General features: G+C 54.1%; 1 protein-coding gene and 2 long non-coding RNA genes across 5 annotated transcripts in view; 2 read left to right on the top strand and 1 right to left on the bottom strand.

Annotated features, from left to right (window-relative positions):
• The window catches only part of CHRDL2 (chordin like 2), a 31,311-nt gene extending 6,740 nt beyond the window's left edge, over positions 1-24,571 (bottom strand). For 2 of the 3 annotated variants that reach the window (XM_073879706.1, XM_025894418.1), the window contains exons 1-8: positions 24,490-24,571; positions 13,215-13,327; positions 9,224-9,317; positions 7,117-7,259; positions 4,804-4,897; positions 3,792-3,847; positions 2,005-2,173; positions 935-1,129 (exon numbers count right to left, since the gene is read on the bottom strand). In XM_073879706.1, the coding sequence (XP_073735807.1) occupies positions 935-1,129; positions 2,005-2,173; positions 3,792-3,847; positions 4,804-4,897; positions 7,117-7,259; positions 9,224-9,317; positions 13,215-13,327; positions 24,490-24,571 (946 nt within the window). Of the gene's footprint in view, positions 1-934; positions 1,130-2,004; positions 2,174-3,791; positions 3,848-4,803; positions 4,898-7,116; positions 7,260-9,223; positions 9,318-13,214; positions 13,328-24,489 lie in introns of those variants that run through there. The other variant, XM_073879707.1, reaches the window with a different exon arrangement.
• Positions 467-3,264, top strand: LOC141370463 (uncharacterized). The gene is made up of 3 exons (XR_012374507.1): positions 467-595; positions 2,027-2,448; positions 2,841-3,264. It is a non-coding gene; the product is annotated as an uncharacterized lncRNA (long non-coding RNA).
• Positions 4,826-12,147, top strand: LOC141370464 (uncharacterized). Its single transcript, XR_012374508.1, has 3 exons — positions 4,826-5,463; positions 6,770-6,909; positions 10,035-12,147. It is a non-coding gene; the product is annotated as an uncharacterized lncRNA (long non-coding RNA).
• Positions 24,572-24,810: the final 239 nt, after the last annotated feature.

Here is a 24,810-nt window from a genome sequence, read left to right on the forward strand (position 1 = left end):
CCACTCTGTCATTTCATTTGTAAGCTATCTGAGAGGTGAGGAGTACGTGAACTATGTGAAATCACAGTACAATACCTGGCACTAGAAGGTTCTCGATGCATGTTTCCTTCCCCTTTTTCTTCCTTATTCCTCTCCCTTTGGTTTTGCCGACCCAGCCGGCTAGCCAGCTGTGGCGAAGGGACGACCGCAGCCCGTGCCTTCTACCCCACCCGCTCAGCCTTGAGGGAAGGGGCCTGCTCCTCACGACAGCTCCTGCTGACAACCACAGGCTGTTCTTCCCACGAGATACTCTGATGTTTGCTTCTGCACGCTCACTAATCCTAGGCTCACACAACAGTGCTGGAAGAACTCAGCTGGCTATTCTGGAAGCCTCCGTTCTAACTCCCGTTCCCCTGCCACTTTGCTGTGGGACTTGGGAAGATCCCTTCTCTTTTCCTGCAGGTACGTGAGGGTTGAAAGACGACAGCAGTGGTCAAGAGCACTATCTGTGGAGCAAGACAGTCTGGGGTGAAATGGAGAAAAATAGTCCTGCCCTGTCCGTTTGTTGTGAGGAGTCCATGAATTCACGCATGCAAAATAACCTACATGGCACATGGTAAGTGCTCAATAAATATTGGCTCCTCCCCGCCCCGCAAAGTCCTAATATCCTACGATCTTATGATTTCATAGAATCCAGAACATTCTCTGATTGATTCTGTGTATATGTGCGAGAGTCTCTGAATCGGTCACTAGAGCCTTAGATGTTCTCTAAGGCAAATATTTTGTGAGCTGGGCATTTTCCACTCCAGTGCATTGAAAACTCCTGCAGCGTGTGGCTCAGAGTCCACGCCCCATCGGTGTCGTCGGAGATGTTCCAAGTACCTGTGCCCCGGGGACAGGGACCCCGGGCCTACTGCGGCCAGTGCCCTCCCTGCCCCCAGCATCCTCTTTGTACCTGGGCAAATCTTGCAGCACTTCCCGGCCACTTTCTCAGGGCGATGGCACGGGTACTCAGTGGGGCAGGTCACCCGCTGGCAGTCCTGGCGGCCGTCCTGACAGGTGCACAAGATGCAGGGCAGGGGTCCAAAGGAGCGGAAAGCTGGGTGCCACACCTCCCCATGCGAGTATGTCTTCCCACTGTGCACGCAGGCTGGGCCAAGGAGGGTGGGAAGAGAGGAGGGTCAGTGCCGCAGACCTGGGCCGGATCCAGGAATGGGTGGGGCTGGGAACTCGGGGAGCCCCTGCTCCAGCGGTCTGGCCCAGCCACACGGCCTGCAAAGTGGAGGCCGGGTGTAAAACTGGTCCCCTGTCCCTGACTTCTCCCCTGTTTCAGCAGTCAGGGCTGACCCCTGCCCAGTCCGTTCTTGCTGAAGATGGAGAGTCCTCCCCCTGCCCTTCACGGGCACCTCTGGTAGGGGGAGCACTGAGACCCAGTTCTGTCACTACCTGGCGGTGTGAGCTCGGGCAGGTCCCTTCACCTTTCTTAGCCTCAGTGTCCCATCTGTCCCAAAGGGGCCGAGGCAGGTACCTCGGCAGCTGCGCCTGCCGCACCAGTGGGAGTCCTGCCCCGAGCCTGCTCTCCTCCCCTTCCCCTGCGCCTTCCCTGCTGCATCCTGACCACCTGCCCGCAGCCTGGCTCTGCTCCCTCCTCCCTTTGTCCACAACTTTCTCTCACCGCTTCCTCTATTGTAGTGTTTGTTCACAGGTCTGGAGCCCCTAGAGGACAGGGACCATTTTTCATCTCTCTGTTCTGTGCCCCTCGGTTCCCAGCAAAGACATGGCAGAGGCTCAGAAAATATTGTCATGCCGCCCTGTGGTCTTGGTTCTAGGGCTGGTTCTGTCTCACTCGGTACTCTGGACCTCGGTGCCCTTTCAGGACACCTTCAGTTTTGATGTTTTATAAATCTACAAGCTCCTGGCCAAGTTGAGATCAGGGCACTGAGCAGGGGGTGCAGGGATGGGAGGCGGGGGCAGTCGGGGCCCCCTTTTCCCACCTCAGGGATCAGAGGAGTTTCCCATCCCCACCTTTCTTATGTTTCTCCTTCAGGACAATCTTGACTGTCGTGCTGCCTGCCCCCTTCGGTCGGAAGTGGCGAGGGATGAAGCCCAGAGGAGAGCTGAGGCCAGTGGGGGCTGGGGTGCCCAGGCCTCTCTTTCTCCCACTGTCCCCTGAACACGGATCCTGGGAACGTCTCTGCAAATGGCAGGAAGGATGGGGATCACTGATGGGCCAGTACCAGCAGGGGAGCAGCAAGACAGGGGCTGCAGTGAGGCCTGCAGCTAGACACCACCAGGACTTCCCAGTAAAGAGAGTCACATGCCAGGGATGGAAAGATCTGGATGCAGCCTAAGACGTTCTCAGACAGTGGATCTTTGAAAACTCTCAGAACGGTGGTTTGGGAATCCTGCCTCCACCAAGCCCTTCTGAGGCCTGTCAGAGCCAGGGCCTCGGGACTGGAGTGAACAAAGGTACTGAGGTCTTGATCTGGGAGACACAGCGATCAGGGACCCAGGAAACTTCCTATTTAAGAAATGGAAGGTGAGGCTGTGGTGAGGATGAGAGTCGGGAGATTTAGGTGATGGGAGAAGGGGATGGGCCTCCGAAGGTCTCACTAGGCCCCAGAATCTTCACAGGGCAGAAGACTAAGAGCAGGTCCCACCTGGAGACCCTGGGTCTCCAGAGCCCCCTTTCTTGAGCCCCTGGAATCCAAGATCCTGAGACCCTGCCCCTCCAGACCAGGCCTTGGGCATCATAGCTTATAGTTAGAGGACTGGGCAGCTCCAGGCCATGGCAGAGGAACAAGTGGGCTTATTACCCCCCCCTCGCTGATACCGAGTCACTCATATTCCTTCTCCTACAGCCCCTTCCTGCCCAGATAGTCTCTGAGTCAGAGACTGGCCAGACTGACCCCGCAGGAGCTCCCAGGAAACTATCTCAGGCCCCGGCAGAGGCCCAGGTACATAGGAGGCTCCCAGGAAATGCTTGTCAAGTGGAAGAGTGGCAAGACGGAATCGGGGAGCCCAACCCTTTCATGGGACTTGCTTACGTCATCCAGTAAGTAGCTGCTCAGGGCCTGGAACTGAGCCTGGGTGGGCTTCGCTTAGCACACTGCCTCCTAGGGAGAGGATGGAATGGCAGAGGAAAAGGGGGAGCTCGCTAGTTCAGACGCCTGGGGAGTCCCTGAGCACAGGAGGCCAGCCTCCAGTCCCCCGGGGCCCAGGTGACCCAGGCTGAAAGAGGAGGTGGAGTTGTTCCCACTGTAGACAGAGCACAGAGTGGGGATGGGGACTTGAGTCAGTGTGTAAGCCCATCCTCCTACCTCTTTCCTCTCTGACCAGAGAAAGCTGGGCAGTTTAGCTCATCCTAAGTCCAGACTAAGATGGAGAGGGGCCAAGACAGAGGGGAGGACAGAGAGGTAACCCCCAAACAAAGAACCAGTACCTCAGGGGCTGGGTGGGGAAGGCTGGGCCAAGACAGAGGCCATTCCCTCAGGGGAATGTGCTGCCCAGAGGCAGCCTGAACGAAGGACAGACACAGGCTTTGGAGAGAACAGTGTCACAAGTGTTTCTCAGGAGGGAAGTGGGGAAGTTTGGGGCCTGCTCTTGTACGGCATGGTGCTTTCCCCAGGCCGCTGTTGACCCAGCAGCCATGAGGCTAGGGAGAGGGGCTGGAACAGGGTGGAGCTCGCGTTGCTGACCTAGAGGACAAATGAGAAGTGAGGACAGTAACTGGTACTGACTGCCCCAGAGTCCTGGGTTACCAGCTGCCCGCACCACCTCTCTCCACCCTGTCAGTAAAGCTGTGCACTCACCAGCCCAGGCTGTGACTGCGTGGTGTCCTCTTCAGCTGATCTCTCACTTGACCCATCTGGAAACCCAAAGGGAAGTTGGGTCAGCCTCCATCTCCTCAGCCTTGCTGACTGGAGCCCTGCAGGCCTTCAGCCTCCCAGGCCTAGTGTCACTTCTGCAGTCCCTGCACACCAGCAGGTCCCTCTGCCCCAGTGGGGCCTTATTCCCGCTTCCCATTACAAATGTCCTTACCCTTGGGTTGACAAATTCCCTACAACTGGGTTGCTGCCTCAGTTTTCCCACACTGACCTCATGGTCACCGTTAGGAATGAACTTCTTGGCTGGGCCGGAGCATCTTATTCAGTGCCCGTGATGGATGCCCAAGGGCCCAGCATCCCATCCCTGCAGCCTTGCTTAGTTGCAACCCCCTGGGGAGCCACCCTGTCCAGCCACACTTGAGGTCACCAGACCTTCGTCTATACTATCCACTCACAGGCACCTCGGTCCTTCCAGTTGGAAGACCCTAGGACTCTGTCTTCCATCCCGTGGGGTGCCCGCACACAAGGCCCCGAGGGGGATTCTCTCTCTCCAGCCCTCACCTCACATACAGTCTGGCTCCCTCCGAGCATTCTTGGTTCAAAGACCGAGAACACTGGCATCACACAGTCTGAGGCCAGCCTCTCAGTGCACACAAAACACAGCTGAGACCCAAAGAGGGGAAGGAATCTGCAGGAATTAGCCGGAGGAACCAAGACTAAACTGGAGTCACCTGGCCCCTGGTCCAGTGCCCTTCCACAATGCCAACGTCTAGAGAAGGGTTCTACTATGAAGCACTCCCTTCCCCAGTCCTGCCTCCTCCAGGAAGCTTTCCTGAACTTACCCCAGCCCACAGGGTATAGTCTGACCATCTGTGCACTTGATTCTGCTCAAGCCATTTGCCCTTCAACTGGCTGAGGTTCCCCCACCTCTAATAGTCCCTGGCTAGGTCCCTGGGGTGGGGTGAGTGGGCGCTGCCCGATCTAGGGACAGACTCACCTTTGCAGGCCTGGCAGCAGGATGCAGGCAGCGGGAGAGGTGCGGGGCAGCCTGGTTCTGGGCAGGTCATGAGACCACAGTAGATCTGGCCTTCCTGACAGAGCAAGCGGGAGACGAGCTCCGATGAGGAGCAGCCCTGGGATTAGGAGAGCCCCCTGCCCTGGGGGCAAATGGCCTTGAGGTGGGAGAAGAAGGGAGCAGCAGAGACACCCTGGGCAAGGCCCAGCCAGCTCAGAGGAGGGGCCCCCGTGCCCTTCCCACTCCCTCCCCAGGCCCTGAGGCAACATTCATCCTTCAGCTTCTAAAGCGTTTTCAGACCCTGTCCCTCCCTAGGCTCTCACGGCAAACCGGTGAGGTGGGGTTCTTCCATCCTACAGATGAGGAGGACCTGAAGGGGGGCCTGAACTGCCTGAAATCAGAAACGCAGCCCAGCAGAGTGGACTAGAGCCCAGCCTGCAGGCTTTTCTCACTGAAGTCAACGCTCTCCTCCCCTGACCTGGGACAAGGGGGCCCAGAGAGAGGACGGAGATCAGTGGGACACATGTTGGGCTCATCGAGCTCTTACTGAAAACCCTAGGTCCCCAGCTTCAGGACCCAGCCTGGAGAGGCAGCACTGCAGAGGGAAGGGCCTTCTGGAAATCAGAAGCCAGACGACCTCTGGTGAGTCACTTCTCTTCTCTGCACCTCACTTTCCTCCTCTGTGAAATGGGAGCACTGCCATCTGGGTTGTGAAGAGCAGATGAGGGAGCGGTTGCGAAAATCCTTTTTAAACCGGAATGCACGATATACCTGGCAGGCAGTGGTATCACCTGCAGGCCTTTCCCTATGCCTTTTCCCCATGAGGCTCAGAAGTGGGCCAGGAGTCAAGCCAGTCCCATTTAAACAAGGAGGAGGAGAAAGAAGGGGAGACCCCAGTATCCAAGGAGAAGGGACAAGGAATCACAAGAATGTTCTCACCACCCTACCGCCACACCATCATTTCTGTCTCCTCCCACGGACTCCTCCTCATCCGGGCCCTTGTCCCTTCACAGGAAGTAGCGCAACACAGGGAAGAAACATGAATTTTGGAGTCATGTGGTCCTGCCTCTGAATTCTGGCTTGGCCATTTAACTAGCTGTGTGACGTTAGGCAAGTCGCTTAACTGATCTGAGCCTCAGTTTCCTTATTTGAGAAATAAGAACAGTGATTTCCTGCTCTTAGGGCCTTTGAGGAGCTGTATATAAACACGAGACATCTCCGTGAACCAGCAGGTACAATATATTAGACTGCTGGAAGAGACTCAAGCCCTGTAAAAAATAAGTGCTCTCTATGTTGCTTTCTAAGTGGTCACTCTTTATTATTTGTAAGTTGTTCGCTCTGCAGCACAGATACTTGAAGATTCAGAATCTCAGACGGACAGGATCCTCTCGCTGAAAAGAGGGGGACACAGGCCCCAGAGAAGTGACTTGATCAAGGTCACATAGGGAAGCGTGGCTCAAACATGGGTGTCTGGCATCTAATCTAGGCCTCTTACCCCGATGTCACTGCTAACTCAGATTATTATCTTAAACGGGACATTGGAGATCACCTGGTCAGACTCCCTTCCACAATAAGAGGAACGGAGGCCCGGAGAAGTTTGATGAGCAGGTGTGGAGATCAGGAGAGCAGGAGTTTCTCCTGCCAATGCACAGATGAGCTAAGCGCCAGGGTAAGAATGACAGGCTGAAAGCCACCTGTCAGCCTAAAGCCGGGCCTCACTGGAGCCCACTGAGGAGGAGGGTGAAGACTTTCTAGATCAGGCCCTGCTTGGCTTCAGTCTCTGTCCCCTGGTAACACTGCAGGGTCAGTTCTGCCTGTGCCTAGGCCCAACTCGGACCACAGCAGGAGGAGTTTAAGCGACTTCAGATTAAATCCATATGCAACGAGCAGTCTGACCCTGTCTCTGTACCCCAGGACTGATCATTCACTCGTTCACTTATTCATTCAGCAATCATTATATACATCTGTGTGCCAGGCCCTGGGCCGGTAGCAGCAAAAGATACAAAAATGAATTGGGCATGTTCCCTCCATTTGAGGAGTGCAGAGTCTACTGGAGAACACAGAAATGGGCAAATGTGAGTACACAAGGTAAGCATGTTGTAACAGGTGGCTCGGGGGATGAGGAAGGCCAGAGACAGGCAGGACATGCCAAACCCCAGATGTTCCCTTCCCCAGGAGCCCATTCACTCTCACTTTGCTTTGACCAGGAAGAACACTGTCCCCCCATACCACACCGCTGTGCTTTGCAGGCCTGTCTGTGCTGGCCTGGGCTAAAGAGAAGGGGGAAGGCCTTACGGTGCAGCTGCAGAGGACACACTGGTTAGGCAGGCGGGACGGGAGCAGCTCGTGGGCACTGAAGATCTCTCCATGTTGGTACATGGTCCCATTGTGCTGGCAGTACTTTGGGGGGGCCCGGAGCCCAGAGGGGGTGTGAGGTTCTGCACGGGGCAGGGGCGGGAAGAGGAAAAAGAAAATGAAGTTTCACATTGCTCCAAAAGCTTTGTCAAAATTCACTGGGCCACTTTTCTGAAGATTCTGCATCTTATCCTGTCTTGGCATTTAAACCAAGTTCTGGCCTCGGCCTTCCCAGCCAGTCTCCATATTAGCTAATCGAGAGGTCTCGCTGATACCTACATCTGACCATGTCACTCCCTCTCATGGGTCCCCCCCAGGGCCTTTCAGCCCCTCAGTGTCTGAGCTGGCCCTGACAAGAGCAAGAAGGCGAGGCCAGAAGCCTCAGCTCCACTGAGCCCCGTTTGGTGGGGACCTGTGTTAGTTCATTCCCCATTCAGTGAGCATATCCATGAATCCTCGCTAGTGCCAGGCACTGTTCTAGGTGGTGGGGAGACAGCAGTGAACAAAACAAGGTCCCACGCAGAGTTAGATCCTAGTGATGTCAGCTGGAGTGATCTAGACTGTCCCTGTGCTTGGTGTAAGCGCCATCATTCACTGGCCACCGCAGCCCTACTCCTCAGCCCCTGCCAGTTAGCCAGTCCCCATCCTGCCAGGTAGTGGGGTATAAGTCTCCAGTCCTGAGAGAACCCACTTGTCCTCTCAAGACACCTTTACTAAGCACCGTCTCTGTAGCAGGCGACAAGCTAGGCATTGGGAATGGAGTGCCCAGTAAGACCCAGCCCCTCCCACCAAGAAACTCGCAATGTAATTGGGTAGAAGGACACTCTATAAGCAGTAACACTGGTATGGTAAGGGCTAGGGCAGATGGGGGCACAGATAAGGAGCCCTTAACTCAGCCGGGGGTGGGAGCTGGGGGTTGGTCAGGGAAGGCTTCCCGAAGGAGCTGATGGCTGAGCTGAGTCCTGAAGAACATTTGAGCCAGGCGGGCAAAGGGGCAGGGCAGCGGCAGGGAGAAGGAGAGAGGAACATGTAAAGCGGAAGGGGCCAGCGCACAAAGCAAGGGGAGGTAAGGCCTCCCGGAGTGAGCCTCTGCCAAGGAGGAGGCGTGATGCCCCCCTCACCGGGCGGGATGAAGCTCAGAACCTCTGCTCCCCCAGGGGACCCAGAGCCAAGAATATCTATGACCCAGGTCAGAGCCATGGTGAGATCCCTACTGGGGTCCCCCATGGAAAATGAGCCCCTTTACACACATACTCCACACAGGTCCCCAGCTCACCAGGAGAGCCATGGTTGCAGAGCCTGGAGACCACAGTCTGGAGCCCTGTTTTATCACCTTCCTGATGCTTCTAAGCATTGATTCTCCGCTCAACATCTCCCTGCCTCTTAAGTTGGTCTCCCCACTGGCTGCCCCTCGTTGGCCATTTGGTTACATATACACTTGGTTATGCCAATTCCTTCTCAGACCGCCTCTCCTCTCCTCTCTTTTACGTTTACTTCCTAGAATCCCAGTCTCAGAAGCTCTTAGAATCTTAAAATCATGAAATCATAGGCATTTAGCGTCAAGACACAGAGAATGCCTGAACCTCAGCACTGCGAGGAATCTCCGAGTCCATGTGCTTCAACTCCTTTGGTCATTCCCAGCCCCAGGGCCGTGGTCCTGGCCTCTCCCTACAAGGCCTCCCAGCCCCTGCTCACTCATCCACTGACACACGGCATGTCCACTCCCTCTAGCTCCGGCCAGCCAGAGCGGGATTGGGGCCGAAGTGTGCCATCCATGGGTCAACCACACCCCTGTTTCCTTCAGCCACTTTCCACATTTTCTCCCTCCTCCTGCCCAGCCCAGCTACTTAGGAATGAGAAGTTTGCTGCTACCCTAGCCCTCCTGGGGGATCCACGATGTTTCTTCCCCTGAGTACCTTTGCCTCCTCCAAACCTCTGATGGTTAGAGCCTGCCCCCCTCTCATTCCAGGGGCCCCCCTCAGCCAGAAGCCCACACTGGGATGGGGATGAGGGTTAGTGGGCAAGGGGGAGGAAGGAGGCTACTTACCCACACACCGGGGACAGCACTGTTGTGGCTCTGTCACAGGCTGGGGACAGTGGACGGGAGGGCAGTGGAGGCGGTAACAGCTCACATGGGCATTCTGCAGGGGACACGGAGGGGGGGTTCCTGATTCCAAAGAACCATTGCCTCCCACCTGAACCCGTCCTCTCCCCAAGCCCCATCCCAGCTGTGGGACACTACACTCGTTTTAAGCCTGTGGCGGGAGAAAAGCAATCAGCTCAATTTGCCCAGTCCCTCCCCTTCCCCTGCTCGCACACCCCAGCACGGAGGAGGGTGCAGTGTGCACGGGTTTACACAGACCTGTGTCCCCTTCCTGGTGTTTGAGAAATACGAGTAAAAGGCCGGAGTTATTTTGATGTTCATCTTCCCTGTTGTTGTCTTAACTCGGGGATTTCCTTCTTTTCCCTCTGGGCCTGAGCTTCATGGTTAAGAGAGGGCAGGTGACAGGGATGGGGACACAACTAGAAACCTGATGTGGAGAAGACTCAGGGCTTCGTGATCCACTCCCTGAATCTCTGGGAGGTTTGGGTAACCTTACATGAAGCTTTGGAGCTGGCACCCGCAAAGGAGGGGCCCAAAGTTCTTATGCTTTTCCATGTACAGCAAATGGAAGAGAATGGGCAGGGAAACAGAGAGAGAGAGAGAGAGAGAGAGAGAGAAAGGGATGAGCAGAAACAGAGGAGCTGAAGAGAGAGAGGCCACCACCCCTTGGTCTGTCAGCCCGACCTAGGCAACCCACACCTTACTCTCCCCTCCGTGTTGTAATGAACCATTTACATCGGTCTTGTCTTTTCAGCCATGGATTCCCAAGGACAAGGGCCAGGCCTGGTCTGTTCATCTCTGAATCGTCAGCTCAGGGCCTTGCTCCAAGCCAGTGCCTGTTCCAGTCTGGATGAAGGAGTGAGTGAATAAATGAGAGCCAGGAGAGGAGTGCTAGAGGGCCTCTTGGTTAGATGAATGGAGCCAGCTTTCGTCCAACTGGGAAGTTGGCAGGTTTGCTTCCAGCCCCCCTGCCCACTGAGTTTCCCCACAGCACCTCTTGCCCCGTGGAAAACCCTGGACCAGCCCCCAGCCCCTCTGGGGTCACTGCTCCACAAGATGGCCAGCTCGCAAGGACTCATCAGCACTAAGGGGCATCTCAGAGTCCACAGAACTGGGGCCTTCTAGAGGCCTGGCACTCCTGGGTACTTAGAATGTCTAGAGGGTGAACTGAGCCCCTCAGATGAGTAAGTAGGGTGGAGTTCAAGGAACTGTGTGACCTGAAGAGTTAGGATCTCTTTCTTGATTCTGGCCTTGGAGGAGCCAAGGGATGGAGACGAGCAGCAACCTACAGCCAGAAATAAGGTGGAGACAGGCAAAGGGTTGAACGGGCAGGTGACCAGGTCTTGCAGCCAGATCGCCTCTCAGGGAAGTCGTAACTACCATGTGCTGAGTGGCTACTAGGTAGGGGCTTTATCTTATATGTAAATATATGACCTCCCTTCATCTTCTCAGCAATCTTCGGGGTAGGTACAGCTCTCCACACTTCCACAATGAGGAAAGAGCCTCTGTCCTAGAGGTTACGTTGCCTAAGATCACACAACTGATGAGCACTGTCTCCAGGATCTGGGTACTTTCCGTGATGCTGAGCCACCTCTGGTGGCTGGGGTGGGTAATCCTTCATTCACTCAGTATCTCTTGCATGACTGCTGGGTGCCAGGCCCTCTTCTAAGCTCTAGGGACATAGCAGTGAGACCAACACGGTTTCTGCCCTCACAGAACTTGCATCCTGGGAGCAGGAGACAGACGATAAACAATACACAAGTAGGAACAAGATCATTTCAAATGTTAAATTTATGATAATAATAAAGCAGGGTGATGTGATTAAGTTAACACAGACTATTTTAATAACAGCTGTCAAAGAAACCTCATAAGGGGTCACAAGTATGTGATGAACTGCGAGTGGGAGGGACCATCCGTGAGATGATCTCGTGGGGGGAGACATCCAGATGGAGGAACAACCAGGTAAGGACTGAGGTTGAAGCGTTGGTGCAGGTAGGAGACGAGGTCTGAGAAAAAGGCAGAAGGTAGCTGCTGCAGAGCCCAACGCAGGAAATTTGGATTTTACTTTAGGTGCAACGAAAAACTATTAGAAGGTTTTAAGAGTAGAATAACGCAATCAGTTTTATGTGCAGGAAAGATCATTCTAGCTGCTGTGTGGCCGACGGACTTAGAGAGGGAACAGGGAGATCCGTTGGGAGGCTGATGTAGCAGCCCAGGGAGAGATGAAGGTGGCTTTCATTAGGGGAGCAGTGATGGTGGAGAGAAGTGGAGGGATTCCGGGTCTATTTTGGAGAGAGCCGCACAGTCGCTTGGGTTGGGGAAATGGTGCATGTGTGAACTCTGGGGAGGGAGAAATGAATGAACTCCAGTGGATCACAAAACTTGGACTTTGTCAACTGGACCACATGACATGTCTGGAATTTTCTGTTATGGTTTTCTTTCTGCTGTCTGGCTATAGTTCATAAAGTTCTTTTCGTAAAGGCTGATTGGCCTCATGTGTGCTCGGGAGAGCCAAAGGGCGGCAGTTGTGGGGGGGCTGTGTCCGCGCTGGAACCAGTGTTCTGCCTCGGGCCAGCATGGGAGAAAGAGTGGAGACTCGGAGGGAAACTTCCCAGGGGGAATGAGACTCCAGTGATCAGAGTCAGGAGAGGGGCTGGCCACCCACCTCCAACTTCCCAGTGTCTTCCAGAAGCTCTTCTCTGCTCCCACTTTGAGTACTGTCCTAACGAGGGAGACTCTTACAGGCCTCCTGCATTTGTGCGGGGACAGACAGGCGCCAAGGGGCTGGCTCCAGGTAGGTACCCTGTCTACGCCCCCTCCCCTCCCCCCCGCCCCAGCACCAGCACCCGGACAGAAAGAGCCAAGGATCTCACACCAACCAGGCTGGGCCCCAGGCGGCTGAAGTAGAGCTAAGGGTGTTGCAAGCCTCCCAGATCACTCCCCCTCCATCCTCACCCCTCCACCCTCATACCTGGCCTGAGAATTCTGGACCACATGCGGGGTCTCATTTATTCCACCTAGTTGGCAGTACAAGGCTCTGTGGAGGCTGCTGGGGTGGGATCGGGGGGAGACAAAGGTGAACAAGAAGGTCTGGTCTGGGGCGCCTGGGTGGCTCAGTCGTTAAGCGTCTGCCTTCGGCTCAGGTCATGATCCCAGGGTCCTGGGATCGAGCCCCGTGTCGGGGTCCCTGCTCAGCAGGAAGCCTGCTTCTCCCTCTCCCACTCCCCCTGCTTGTGTTCCCTCTCTCACTGTCTCTCTCTCTCTCTGTCAAATAAATAAAATCTTAAAAAAAAAAAAAAAGAAGAAGAAGAAGATCTGGTCTCTGCCCCTCTGGGAGGTCAGCCTCTGGCAGGACACCAAACTGGGCCTGAGTGAGCGCCCAGGAAGATCTGCTCTCAGGGGCTCCATCTGGGAGGGGCAGTAATGGATAGGCACAGAAAACTGTCATCCTTGGCCAACAGTGATCAGGAGGAAGGGACAGAGAAACTTATGTGGCATCCCAGAAGAAGACACCCCTTGCAGGTGAGGCATCAAATAAGGCTATTGGGGGCAGGGGGTGGCATTTGGGTGAAGCCTTAAAGAACCGATATTGAGCCAGTGGCATTGGGAGAATACAGCCTAAGGCCAGGCGGCAAGAGAGGTGGCTGGAGGAAAGGGCACAAGGAAAGGAACGAACGGGAGGTCAGGACAGAGAGGCTCTTGTCCTGGGATGTAGGCGAGGCCAGCAGCAGCAAAGGTGGAAGGAAGGCCGGCTGAAAGGTGGAGGGCCCAGCTCCCCAGCCCGGTCCAGCCACTGCCCCGCGGTGTGCCTTATCTCTGGCAGGTGCACAGGAGCTCCCACGCATCGAGTACTCACTGGTGAAGCGGCGTGGCCCCACCCTCCCTCTGGGGTGCCCTACCTGTCACAGGTGGCCAAGGGGCCAGAGGAACTTACTTCCGAGCAGGTACAGCGCAGGCAGTACATCAGGCCCTGTGGTTCCAGGTAGGGATGCCAGCTTTCACCGGGGGCATATCTCTTCCCATGGAAAAGGCAGAACAGGTCTGGACCTGGCAGACCAACCAGCGCTTTGTCAGTCCCGGGAGGCTCCAGCCCAAAGACCCTGCTCCGTGCCTCCTTCTCTTGGCTCTAGGAAGGATGTCATCTGGACCAGATAGGCGAAAGAGAACCCACCAGATGTGCTCTCCCAGGCAGGGGCCCGGAATACCTGAGTCCGTCAGCTTGACTACACACTTGCTGTGTGACGTTGGGCATGTCACTGCCCCTTTCTGAACCTTAACACTTCTCTGATAGGACAGTTAGGAAGATCAAACAGTGAAAGTGCTTACAGATTTAAATTGTGGTATAAATGTTATTAGATGAACAATCGAGGCCCCGGAGGATAAATTACACCTTTAAGGTCACATAGGAAGTCCGTCACCCAGCAGGGATGGTAGCCCACGTCTCCTGACTCTCAGTTCAGTGCTCCTTCTACCCTCATAATCACACCAGCTTCCTCTCTTTTGGACCCATGTTGCTTATTTATTTCCTACATCTCTGCAAACACACACACACACACACACATCCTTCCCACTGCTGACCCTCTCTCTCTCTCTCTCCACACACACACACACACACACACACACACACACACACACACACACACACACACACACACACCTTCTCTCTGGGTCCTGTGACCCACCTTTTCAATAAAGCCACTCACAGCTCCGCCCCTGCTTTCACAGCCTACTGGGTCCTTATCTCAGGGAGCTGTGATGAAAAGGGTTTAAATTGGGAAAACAAGGGCTGCCTAGGGAAAGGTTCTTAGAAAGCTGACTTTTAAATATCCTTATAGTCATTGCTACTACTACGACTGCACGTCAGTTGGCTATTTTTGTGACCTGCCTATCAGTTGTCAATATGCAAGGGAATGCTTCAAGAAGGATTGAGTAAAGTTTGTTTCATTAGGTTAGATACCTCTCCTGCAAGCCTGCTTTCCTGAAACCACCTCTCTCTCACTTCTCACACCCCATCAGCTGCCCAGCCTGCCCTCCCCTCCTCCTCTTGCTGGACCACCACCTAGCCCTGGCTCAGGGCTCCAGGTCGGGCTTCCAGCCCCGCGCCCCATCCTCCCGCCTCTGACCCTATCCCTGCCACCCTTGCTCCTCACAGGTAGCGGGTGATTTTTACAAGCCAGAAGGGATGCTGTCATTCCTACAGGGAAACTCTACATTACCTAAAGAATAAGCTGAGCTCTTCTAGGGTGGAAATGAGGTGCCCAGCGCAAGCTAAGTGTCCACAAAGGTTTATGGAATTAAATGAGATTGAGCTATGGAAAAAGGACCCAACATTTACTATCTTCTCTTTACATAAATTACTTAATTACCCCATTGACATTACTGTTTTGAGCAGTAAATTGGATAATGCTTGTCAAATGCTTACTTACTTAGCCCAGTTTCTGACACTTGTTGAATGCTATTATTATGATAATTGTGGTAACAATGACCCTGCAAGATGGGTCATCTTGAATAGGTGATCCAGTCCCTCTAAGCTGGGTTATTGGGATCGTTACCATCATTAAGAGAAAAGCAGATGGAAACACCGAGGATCCAGCGCCTGAGTGACTTGCCTAGGCCATCCAGCTAGTGACTGGAAACCAGGACTCCACTCCCGGGCATAGCTCCTTGCAGTTCACCTCCCTTCTCCATGGCTTTGTGCCCAATCCCAGGGCCTAGGGGCTCCACTCTCTGCCTCGGCGGCCACCATAGCCTATTCCCTGTTTTCTTTCCTCGTCCCCTACTGGTCTAGAATCTAGAGGTCGCCTTTCACACTTCCCCCTGCCTGCTTTCTAGATCTTTCTCTTTGACATTTGAACTCATAGAATCACAGAGAATTGAAAGCAGCACACTAGCAGGACAGCAGGGCAGGAATTCCCTCTCAGTGTTGGGGGGTGGGCTGGGGTACCGTCCGGCACACGCCTCCAAAGGAGAGGAGCTCCAGGGCCAGTCCTAACCTTTAGAAAGTTTCCCCTGTAAGAAGCTGGAACTGGCCTGCCCCTGGCTCTTTGCACTGCTCCTGCTCAGCCTCTTGGGCCTCCCAGAACAAAGATTTGAGGCCACAGTCATGATGCCTCCAGAGTCTGTGCTTCCCGTGGCTGCTGGGGACCCTAGGAGCACATGGCTGAGCTCCCTCCCCTCCCCCTCTCCAGCTCCCCAAAGTAGAGGGGGGGGAATCAGACAGCAGATCCCTTTCCCAGCAAGGCCCCCGGCTGGCCCGTATCAAATGAGCTGTGTTTATCTCTCAGCCTCTGCTGGCAGAGAGGGCGGGACACAGCCCCAGCTGGGGTGCTTGTTAGAGCCAGCCCAACTCTCCAAGGACTGAATAATGTCTTTCTTCCTCAGTCCCCTCCCCCCACCAGGGAGGGGCCGATTGCGACACTACCGGGCGGCCTTAGGTCTCAGCCTTGTTGCTGAAGAAACCCTCTCCCACCTTACTTGGGGCGGCCCCGCAGCCTGGCTCCTGTGCCAGTTGGCACCCCTCCCCCTCGCTGCCTGCTCAGAGCATGGAGACAGAGAAAATGTCTCAGCCCATGCCCAGGCCGCCCCACCAACAGACCTGGCAGCCACTGAGAACATGGGGGGGCCTGGCAGGCTGGTCCCGCAACCCCAGGAGGCCTCCTGCGGCCACAGCCCCAGCCTACCAAGCCCTCCAAGGTGAGAGGCACAAGGAAGGGTGGCACTGCCTGGGGCTCCCCCTTACACCAGGGAGGTGAGTGCCCAAGGCCATGCCAACGCCAGGCAGAGGGAGGAAGGGCCAGGCTGCAGCCGCCTCGATCCCTGCAGTCCTGGCGTCAGCCCCCATTCTTGCTAATGGCTGGTGGACAGAGCTCTAGCTCCTTATGCCACGAATTCACTGTGTGACAATGAGGAAGACTCTTCCTTCTCTGAGCCTCAGTGTCTCCTCTGCAAAATAAGGGGGAAGGTGAACTTTGATTTCTAAAGGTTTCTGCACAGATACTGCTTATGAATCCATGATTTCACAATTCTAAGACTCCAAGACTCTAGGTTTCTAAGATTCAAGATTTGAGAATTCTGTGCTTCCGAGAGCCTACATTTCATGAGAACATGAAATCTTCTAGAACTGTACAATTTTGTGGCTCTAAGATCTGATCATTTCAAGCTTCCATGATTTAGGATGTACTGATGGTCTCATACACCCAGGTTCTCAGGGGTTCCGACATGGGCTAGGATAAGGTTCAGGGAGCCAGTGGGGCTGATCCTGGGTGGCATGAAGAAGGAGGCAAAGTCTGTCTCTCACATCCCCTCCTTTCCCATCTATTCCTTTTGGTCTTCTGTGGCCTTCCCATACCTGTCCTAGCCTTGGCCCTGGCCCGTTTCCCTCTCCACCCGCCACCATGCATCATTCCATCCTCCCTCTGCCCAACTCAGGGGGGCACTGGGCCTTCTCTCAGGGATCTTTAGGAGTTAATCGTGCCTAGCAGTGATACTTAATCCAGGAAAAAGACAGTAGTGGAGGAAGTTTTCATTTGAAAAGGATAATTGGCCCTCTTCCAGGCTTGAGAGAGAGAAAAATTAAAGTTGGACAGGTCTCATACCCCTCAAAACCCCTCACTCAGTGGTGGTGTGTACATAGTCCAAAGACCCTGGCTTTGGAATCAGATAGGTGGGGGCTCAAATTGGACTTGGCTTTTTGGGGGGGGAGGGGCAGAGGGAGAGGGAGACAGAGACTCTTAAGCAGGGCCCCTGCCCAGTGGGGAGCCCAACAAGGGGCTCTATCTCACAGCCCTGAGATCACAACCCTGAGATCATTACCCGAGTCGAAATCAAGAGTGAGACACTTAACCAACTGAGCCACCCAGGTGCCCCGGATTTGGCTTTTGTCGACAGCCTGAGTTTAGACAAGTTACTTAATCACTCTAGGCCTCAGTTTCCATAGCTGTTAAATGGGATTAGTAATAATCTCTACTTCTCAGGGTTATTGTAGAATTAAATCAGATAATATATGTGATATGCCTAGTGCCTGGCACATATCAGATGCTCAATTAAATAGTTGGCTATAAAACAAAAAGCAGATCTGGGTGCTGACCCCAAACTTCCCTAACAGTCTGTTTCTCGTGGTATTCCTTTTACTCCCATAATTCTATGGGCAGCCCCCAGGCACCCATTAGGGCATGAACATCATGGTACTTGCCACTGAGGTCAAACCTCCCTCATTTACAACCTTACCAACCCTGTTTCCTGTGGCTCCCCACACTCTCCTAGCCACACTCACAAGCCGGACTCCCCAACACCCCCTCTGCTTACACAGACCTCAAGGCTGGGATACAGAGATCAAACTGGTCAGGGTGGGCGAGAGGCTGGAGATCAGTCCAGAGAGCAAGGAAGAGGCTCATGAGGGGCCTTGAGAACCCAGAGGGCAAAAGAAAGCCATGGAAGTTTTGAACTTTTAAACTGGGGCGTGCCTGTGGTCAGGTTTGCATTTTACCACCATCACTGATCGGAGGGGTTGGAGGGCAAAACTGGAGGCAGAGAGGCCAGGGGAGGCTGTTGTATTGGCTGGTTTTGAGAGCTTGCTAGCCCGGACCAAGATAGAAGCAGTGCCCATGGGCTCAAGTGCAGATTTGGGGAATCCTTGGGAAATACGGTGGGTGGGCTGTGGGCTGTAGGGCAGGCTGGATATGGGTGGGGAGGGAAAAGGAGCAGTCCAGGGCGGGATTGCAGCTTTAGGCCTAAACCACAGGTGGATGTGGGGCACCCTACCCGCCAAGCAGGGACTGTTATTATCATTAGTTATGATTTCTTAGTATCATTAGGAATAGCGATATTACTTTCTGCTATTCACTCAGCTATTGAGCTTTTGTGTATCAGGTCTTACACACATTGGTGGGCCTGGGCTGTGACTAGGCAAGACACAGTCCCCATCCTCGAGGAGCTCCCAGCCTAATGCAGAAGATGGATAGATAAAATACAGTTGACCTTGAACAACATGAGTCTGAACTGTGCAGGTCTACTTATTAGTGGATTTTTTTACAGTACAGTACTCTACGTGTATTTTCTCTTCCTTATGATTTTCTTAATAATGTTTTCTTTTCTCTTGCTTCCTTGATTACAAGATTATACTGTATAATACATGTAACATACAAGAGTTGGATTCATCGGCTGTTTATGTTACCAGTAAGGCTTCAGGTCAACAGTGGGCTATCCGTTATTAAGTTTTGGGGGGAGTCAAAAGTGCTATGCAGATTTTTGACTGTGCGGGGGTTGGTGCCCCTAACCCCTGCCTTGTTCAAGGGTCAGCTGTGCATACAGTGTGACAAGTTCTATGGTAGTGGAAGCACAGAGGCTTTATTTAGGGAAGGCTTCCCCGAGAAGATGCAGGACCTGGCCATTGAAGGAGTTAAGGTGCAGACAGCGGGGAAGGGCTTGCCAGGCAGCAAGCGGGAGCTACCCGCAAAGGCACAGGGGTGGTGGTGACCGTGGTTCATGCGAGGCCACTCACTGCAGGTGGCTGGCACGGGCTGGGGGCTAGCTCCCCTGCTTGCCTGAAGCGTCCACTTGGATGGGCTGTAGTCAAAGCGCTTCCCTGGCTTGATACTGAAAGTGACTGGACTTAGTTGATCTAATTTGAACTGAGGGCACGTCACCCCAGCCTGTCGTGAGCCAGCTCTTGCCTGCTTTTCTGGCCGGGCTCGCAGCGGTGGCCCTGTGTGCAGCCTCCCCTCCTCTTGCTGAATATCTCACTCTTCCACCACCCCACCGGGCTCTTTCACACTCGCGCGCCTTCCTGTGCTGTTTCCTCCACTCGGAATGTGGTCCTCCGTCTCCGTGTTTGGCCGCTTAGCCTCGTTCTTCAAAAGCCTGTCCAGAGGCCACCCTTTCCGTGAAGCCGCCCCACCCTCCCAGGCCAGCGGCCAGTCCTTCCTCGGGGCCCCCACAGAACTGGGTTCAGCCCTCTCCGACAACTCTCGTCGCTGGATTAGGAGCACTGATTAAGTGCATTCTTCTTCCTTACTAAACTCTGAGCTTCTTGAGAGCAGAGACCGTATCTCATTAATCTGTGTATCTCCGAGTGCTCTGCCCGGATCCTGCACAGAGTTGGGCACGGGATTAATGAATGCACCATGAAAGAACGGAGTCAATGGAGAGGGGAGGTTCTGGAAGAGGAGGTGATGGATGGTTCTTAATCCTGGAAACCTCTTTCACAAAAAGAATACTTCATCATGTGATAAGGTAGCCACATCCCTCTTAGCACTTTGACCTTGCCACCTACCAGGAAGTAACGTTTGACCTCCCCTTTCCAGCTCTCGCCATCTGCCATCTGAACTCCCAAACCACACACCACCATGTACAAAAAGGTCAGGGGCCTGGGCAGGTAAGAGGATGAACAGTTCCATGACCTTCACGCCCCATCCAAGGCCGTCCCACAGTCTGCCTTGAAACTCATGCTATGATAAAGGCCTCCTAGGGGGTAGTTAGGAGTGGGTAGTGTGATTGGGAATTCTTCCAACAGGAAGCAGAAAAGACAACCAGAAAGAAGCTTCTGGGCTGCAGGGGAAGCTGGAGGAGACCGGGGGTGTGTGGGGTGTGAGGAGAGAGGCCTGGGATTGTGGCTGGCCTGTCCCCAGCCTGCAAGGACCTGAGCGAGCCAGCTGTGCGGGAATGTGAGAACGTTCCCATCTTTTCCCTGGCGCCCACACAGCCATACTTTATTTATTTATGGTTCCCCCTCACACAAACAAACCTGCTTCCCTCCCAGACATAAGCTCTGCTCTGGGCGCTGGCACCCAATGGGGGAAGGAGTCAGAAGTGAAAACCTCAGGTCCTCAGGGGCGAAGCTGGGCGACCTAGGGAAAAGGCCCTCACTTCTCTGAACCTGACTCTTCTCTGACACATGACAGATGTTCGGGGGCACAGAAGGACCTCAAAGGAGAGCCCTGTCAAACCAGGAAGGGCAGCTCTGTTACCGGCAAGCGTCAGGGGGGCAGAGATGAGACCATTTACATCCTCTTCTGCCTTGGACACGTACACTTAGATTCACGGTATCTTAGAAAGTTAGGGACTGAGCGATGACATCCAGTCCTTTATTTTACAGATGGGGAAACTGAGTCCCAGAAGAGGGATCAGGACTCGCCTAAGATCATTGATTTATGCCAGCACAAACTCTAGTGGCAGTCTTCGGATCTTGGGGGGCTGCTTATAGGCACATCCCTTCCCGAAGGGGGCAGGGCCAGAAGAAAAGGCTTTAAAGTGCAAACAGAAGGATCCAGGTGAGCCATACGGAAGAATCCGGCTATAAGAACGGGTATCAGAAGAAGACCGGGACGGATGGCGTTCTCTGGTAGGAGATGCGATCCTGTCCAGGGGCTTGCCTGAAATGATCTCGGCGCTGCACCTCCCAGGGGCACCGCACTCACACCAGTCCTTCTCTTTGGGAGCCCAAGGGACCCAGGATCCCTCCCCCAGAGGCCGGCGCCATGGCTAGTGCCTGGGGGAACTTGAGAGGCCAGTCCTGGAACAGGTGCAACAGCTGGAACCCTGTGCAGCTGTCGCGGGGCTCCGCCTGCTGGCGAGTGAGTGAGACAGAGACCTCTACTGGTGGGAGGGAGGAGGTGCAGAACCACCTAACCCACCCAGGGAGGGGCCTGCCTGGAGCCAGATGTCAAGCCTTCCCTCGGGTGCCCCCTTCCCCCATGCACATCCGGACGGGTAGATGGGGATGCAGCTAAGCTGAACAGCAAGGCAGGGTCCCTACTGGTGGGTGTCCCTCCACACCCACTGTTCTGGGCCTTCTAGGTACGCTCTCCTGGTGTCTGAGGGCAGGACGACCAGGCTGTAGATCTAAACTCCCCCGACTTGCTTTTTCCAAGGTCCAGAGCAGACTCAGAATCAAGGCAACAGCATCTCTGGATCTTAGAGTCTTAGAATCACAGGATGTTAAAGCCAGAATGGTCTGAATGATAACCTGTTTGGGTCAACCATCTCTCTTTACAGCTGGGAAAACTGAGGGGCAGAGAAGGGTGATTTGTCTGGTGTCACAGCTGGAATTAGCAGAGCCAGGCTGAAGCCCGGACCTTCTGACTCCAATTTGTCCTCCGTGCCACGTCATACGACGGGAGCTCCCTTTCTGCCCCATCTCTACTTCTGCAGTCTGGGATCCTGTCACCTGGGGACAGAAGCTCCGGTTCCTACCATACGCATTACCCTTGGAGTGAGGATAGAGAGATTGATGTTTTTACTTGATAACTGTCTCCTGAAAGCACGATTGGACAGCGGGAGGGAAGAGAAAGCAGACGCATGCCGGATACCTTAAGGGGGCTGGGGGTGGGGGTAGCAATTAGTAAGGGAAGAGCACAATAGAGAGGCACTGACCTAGGGGCAGAGCACTGGAGAGGGAGTCAAGACACTATGCAGGTTCTCATTCACAGGGGGATGGGTGCCCAAACTGACTAGCATCATGCATGTCTGTGGTTCCGCCTGGGGCCGGGATCAGTATCAATGACCAGGTCATGGACCTGGAATCAGGGTTCGATCTGTGGTCACAGTTTTGAGGATCAGGGCTCAGCCTGTGGCCAGAGTTGAGACTCCGTCCAGGTTGAACTCAATCTGTGGCTGGAAGCAGAGCCAAGGACAGAATAACCTTTGTTTGAATAGTCTTGCATTGCGAGGAGCAAACCGCCATGCATGCTCACAGGCCTTTGGCATTCTGCAGAGCTGAGCCACCTCAGGAATCTGACATGACGCAGACCTGAGAATTCCCATCTGTTGGCATCACTTCTGAAAGCGCCTGAGGTGTCACCAGGAGATGTCTTATGCACGACAGGCCTGTGGGATCTTACTTGAACTAAGACAAGGACCTTCCTAAGAGACCCCAAATAGGACCCTGGCAAATGCCTGTAGAACAGGATTGTTCCTAGATTCATAGAGAGTCAGCAGTAGATGAAGTGAAGCTCAGAGAAGGGAAGTGATTTGTCCCAATGCACAAAACCAATAAGTGACACATCTGTGTATTCTTTTCTTTAATAAATCTGCGGTGTGAACTTGGGCAAGTCTCTCCCACTCCTGGGCTTCAGTTTAACTATAAGGATAGGAAAACTGCGGGTAGAAGCAGATGATTTTCAAAGGCTCTTTCAGCTCTGACAGCCCAGAATCTGAACACACCCCTCTGAATGCCAGTCCACCTCACCTTAATTCAAGTCTGCTCTGAGCAATTTTCTTGCATGTGTGGAGCTAAGCTCCAGGCTGTAGGGGAGATAGAATTCTGGCAGGACCCAGTGAGAGGTAGGGGCCTGAAGGCCAGTGGAGGCGCAGAGGAAGGAGATGGAAGGGGCGTGGGTGGCCAAGGAAAGTTTGCTGGAAGAAGTGTGACCCAGCAAGGTGCTGAAGGGCTGGCAAGATACGGGAGGTTGACAGGAGGCGTGTGGGTAGGACATCAGCAATCCTGCACAATGATCTGATTCTGGTTCATCTGTCAGAGAGGTATCCAGGGCAGCGATGCTTGGAGAAAAGCCTTGGGGGCTAAGAATGCTCTGCCAAGAGGAAGGGGGGCAGGCGTGGAGGGCAGTCTGTGGTAAGTCCCTTTTAAGAAACAACAGGTAAGTGTTAGGAGGAAACCTCCGGGGCCCAAGGAAGGGGAGGAGACATTTACTGAGTACTAGGCATTGTGCTGGCTAATTTAACACAGTCACCTCCTTGAATCCTCCCAAGAGCCCTTTGGGTTCCAGGTGTGTCTCTGTCTCAGATCAAGAAATTGAGGCTCAGAGAAGTTGTGACGTATGATAAGTCACACAACTGCTGAGGGCCAGAGGCAGGACTTGAACCCCACACTGAGGTCTTTCCATTACTTATTACTAAGGACTTCTGTGAGTCTCATGCTGCCGGCAGCCCAGAGACGACCAGACATGCAGCCTGCCCTCACAAGCAGAGACAAGAATGAAACAGAATCCAGCCCCACCAGCTCCAGAAAGTCACGTGCAAAAGAAAGGCAGCAAAAGAAAGGGGGGAGCTGAGCTGCGGAGAGGACAGAGCGCTAGGCTGGGACTTGGGAAACTGGGGTCTTCATCCCAGTCCCTGTGCTGTGTAACCTGGAGCAGACCCCTGCTCCTCCTTCCTCGGTTTCTTTATCAGGTATTTTAGGGTTTGAACTAAGTTCCTTCCTTCTCATTAAGTGTATCTTTGGTTTTGTTTTCCATCCTCACAGCATTCCAAGAGATCGGGGATGGGGAGGGGGTCCACCAGCCTCTTGCAGGGGTAGGGGGAAACTGAGGTTCAGAGAGATTATATAAACTGTTTGAGGTTACACTGCGTCTAAGTGGAGACTAATATTTTTAATGATGCTACCATGTACCAGCTAGTTGCTGGTGCTAGTTGCTTGACATATTTTCTCCAATTTAATTCTCACAACAGCCCTGGGATTTTGACTCCCATTTTATAGATTAGGGAACTGAGGCTTAGAGCGGTGCCCCCCACCTGCTGGTATTCAAAAGATCTGGGATAGCGAAGACTGGTCTATCTCCCTGTGCCCTTGCTGCCTCCCAGAGTCTTAAAGCTCCAAATCAAGGTTCCTTCAGATGCTGTGGGGCGGGGGGAGAGGGGGAAAGCATAGGATTTGGAATTGGAGAGCTCGGGCTTTGGATGGCTTACTAGCTCTATTAACTTAAGCAAGTTTCTTCTGTCAACCTGTTTTCTCATCTGTAAAATGCAAATGACAATACCCACCTCATGGGAGTGTTGTGAGGATCACAAGGGGTAACAGAATGAGGTTTGTCTAGTTAGCTCTTCTGTCTTTCCATGGGCTCCCTTTGAATGCAGTAGTCTACATCTTCATTACTTTCATCACACCCTTGCAGCCAGCCATGCCCGGCTCTCTCCTGAGAACGTTAAGCACCACCAGCAGCCAACACACACACACACAGTGTCCTGCCCTCTCTCCCACCGCCCTCAGCCCCCCCCCCCCGCATCCTCAGGTCCGTGGCAGCAGCCCCCTTGGCTCTGAGTTTCCCCAAGTTTCCCCCGCAGTATCCCACACTCATCAGCCCATACTGGTCGGCAGAGAAGTCTCCACTCTCCCCACACAGGTGCTGCCCTATGGCTGTCAGAACAGTTTGCGGTCCCGAGTCCTGGCACTTGCCCCCGCCCCCCCGCCCCCCCGCACATCCCAGGGGCTCGAATCCCTCCTCTGCCTACCCAGCCCCACCAGCACCCCTACTTACGGGCTCGAGCGTGGGAGTCCAAGGGGAACCAGAGCAGCGCGAGTCCCAGCAAGGAGGAGAGGACCCTTACCTCGGGAACCATCCTTCCTTCCCCCAGGGCCAGGCCGCCGGGCGCTGAGCCGGGAGGGGCGTCGGGAGAAAGTGAGATGAGGACACTGAGGCACAGGGGCACAAAGCAACCCGCAGACCCAGGGAGGGCTGCCTCTACAGTGGAGAGTCAGAGAAGGGTGGAGTAGGTGGTGTGGACAGAAAGGGAGGTCCAAGGTGGAAGGTGGGAATAAGAGGAAGGTGGAAAGAGAACAAGGGGAAAGGAGAGAGAGA

The sequence above is a fragment of the Callorhinus ursinus genome, unplaced genomic scaffold (assembly GCF_003265705.2).
Source record: "Callorhinus ursinus isolate GAN/ISIS: 27379988/994484 unplaced genomic scaffold, GSC_fseal_2.0 scaffold35, whole genome shotgun sequence".
Taxonomy (NCBI): Eukaryota; Metazoa; Chordata; class Mammalia; order Carnivora; family Otariidae; genus Callorhinus; species Callorhinus ursinus.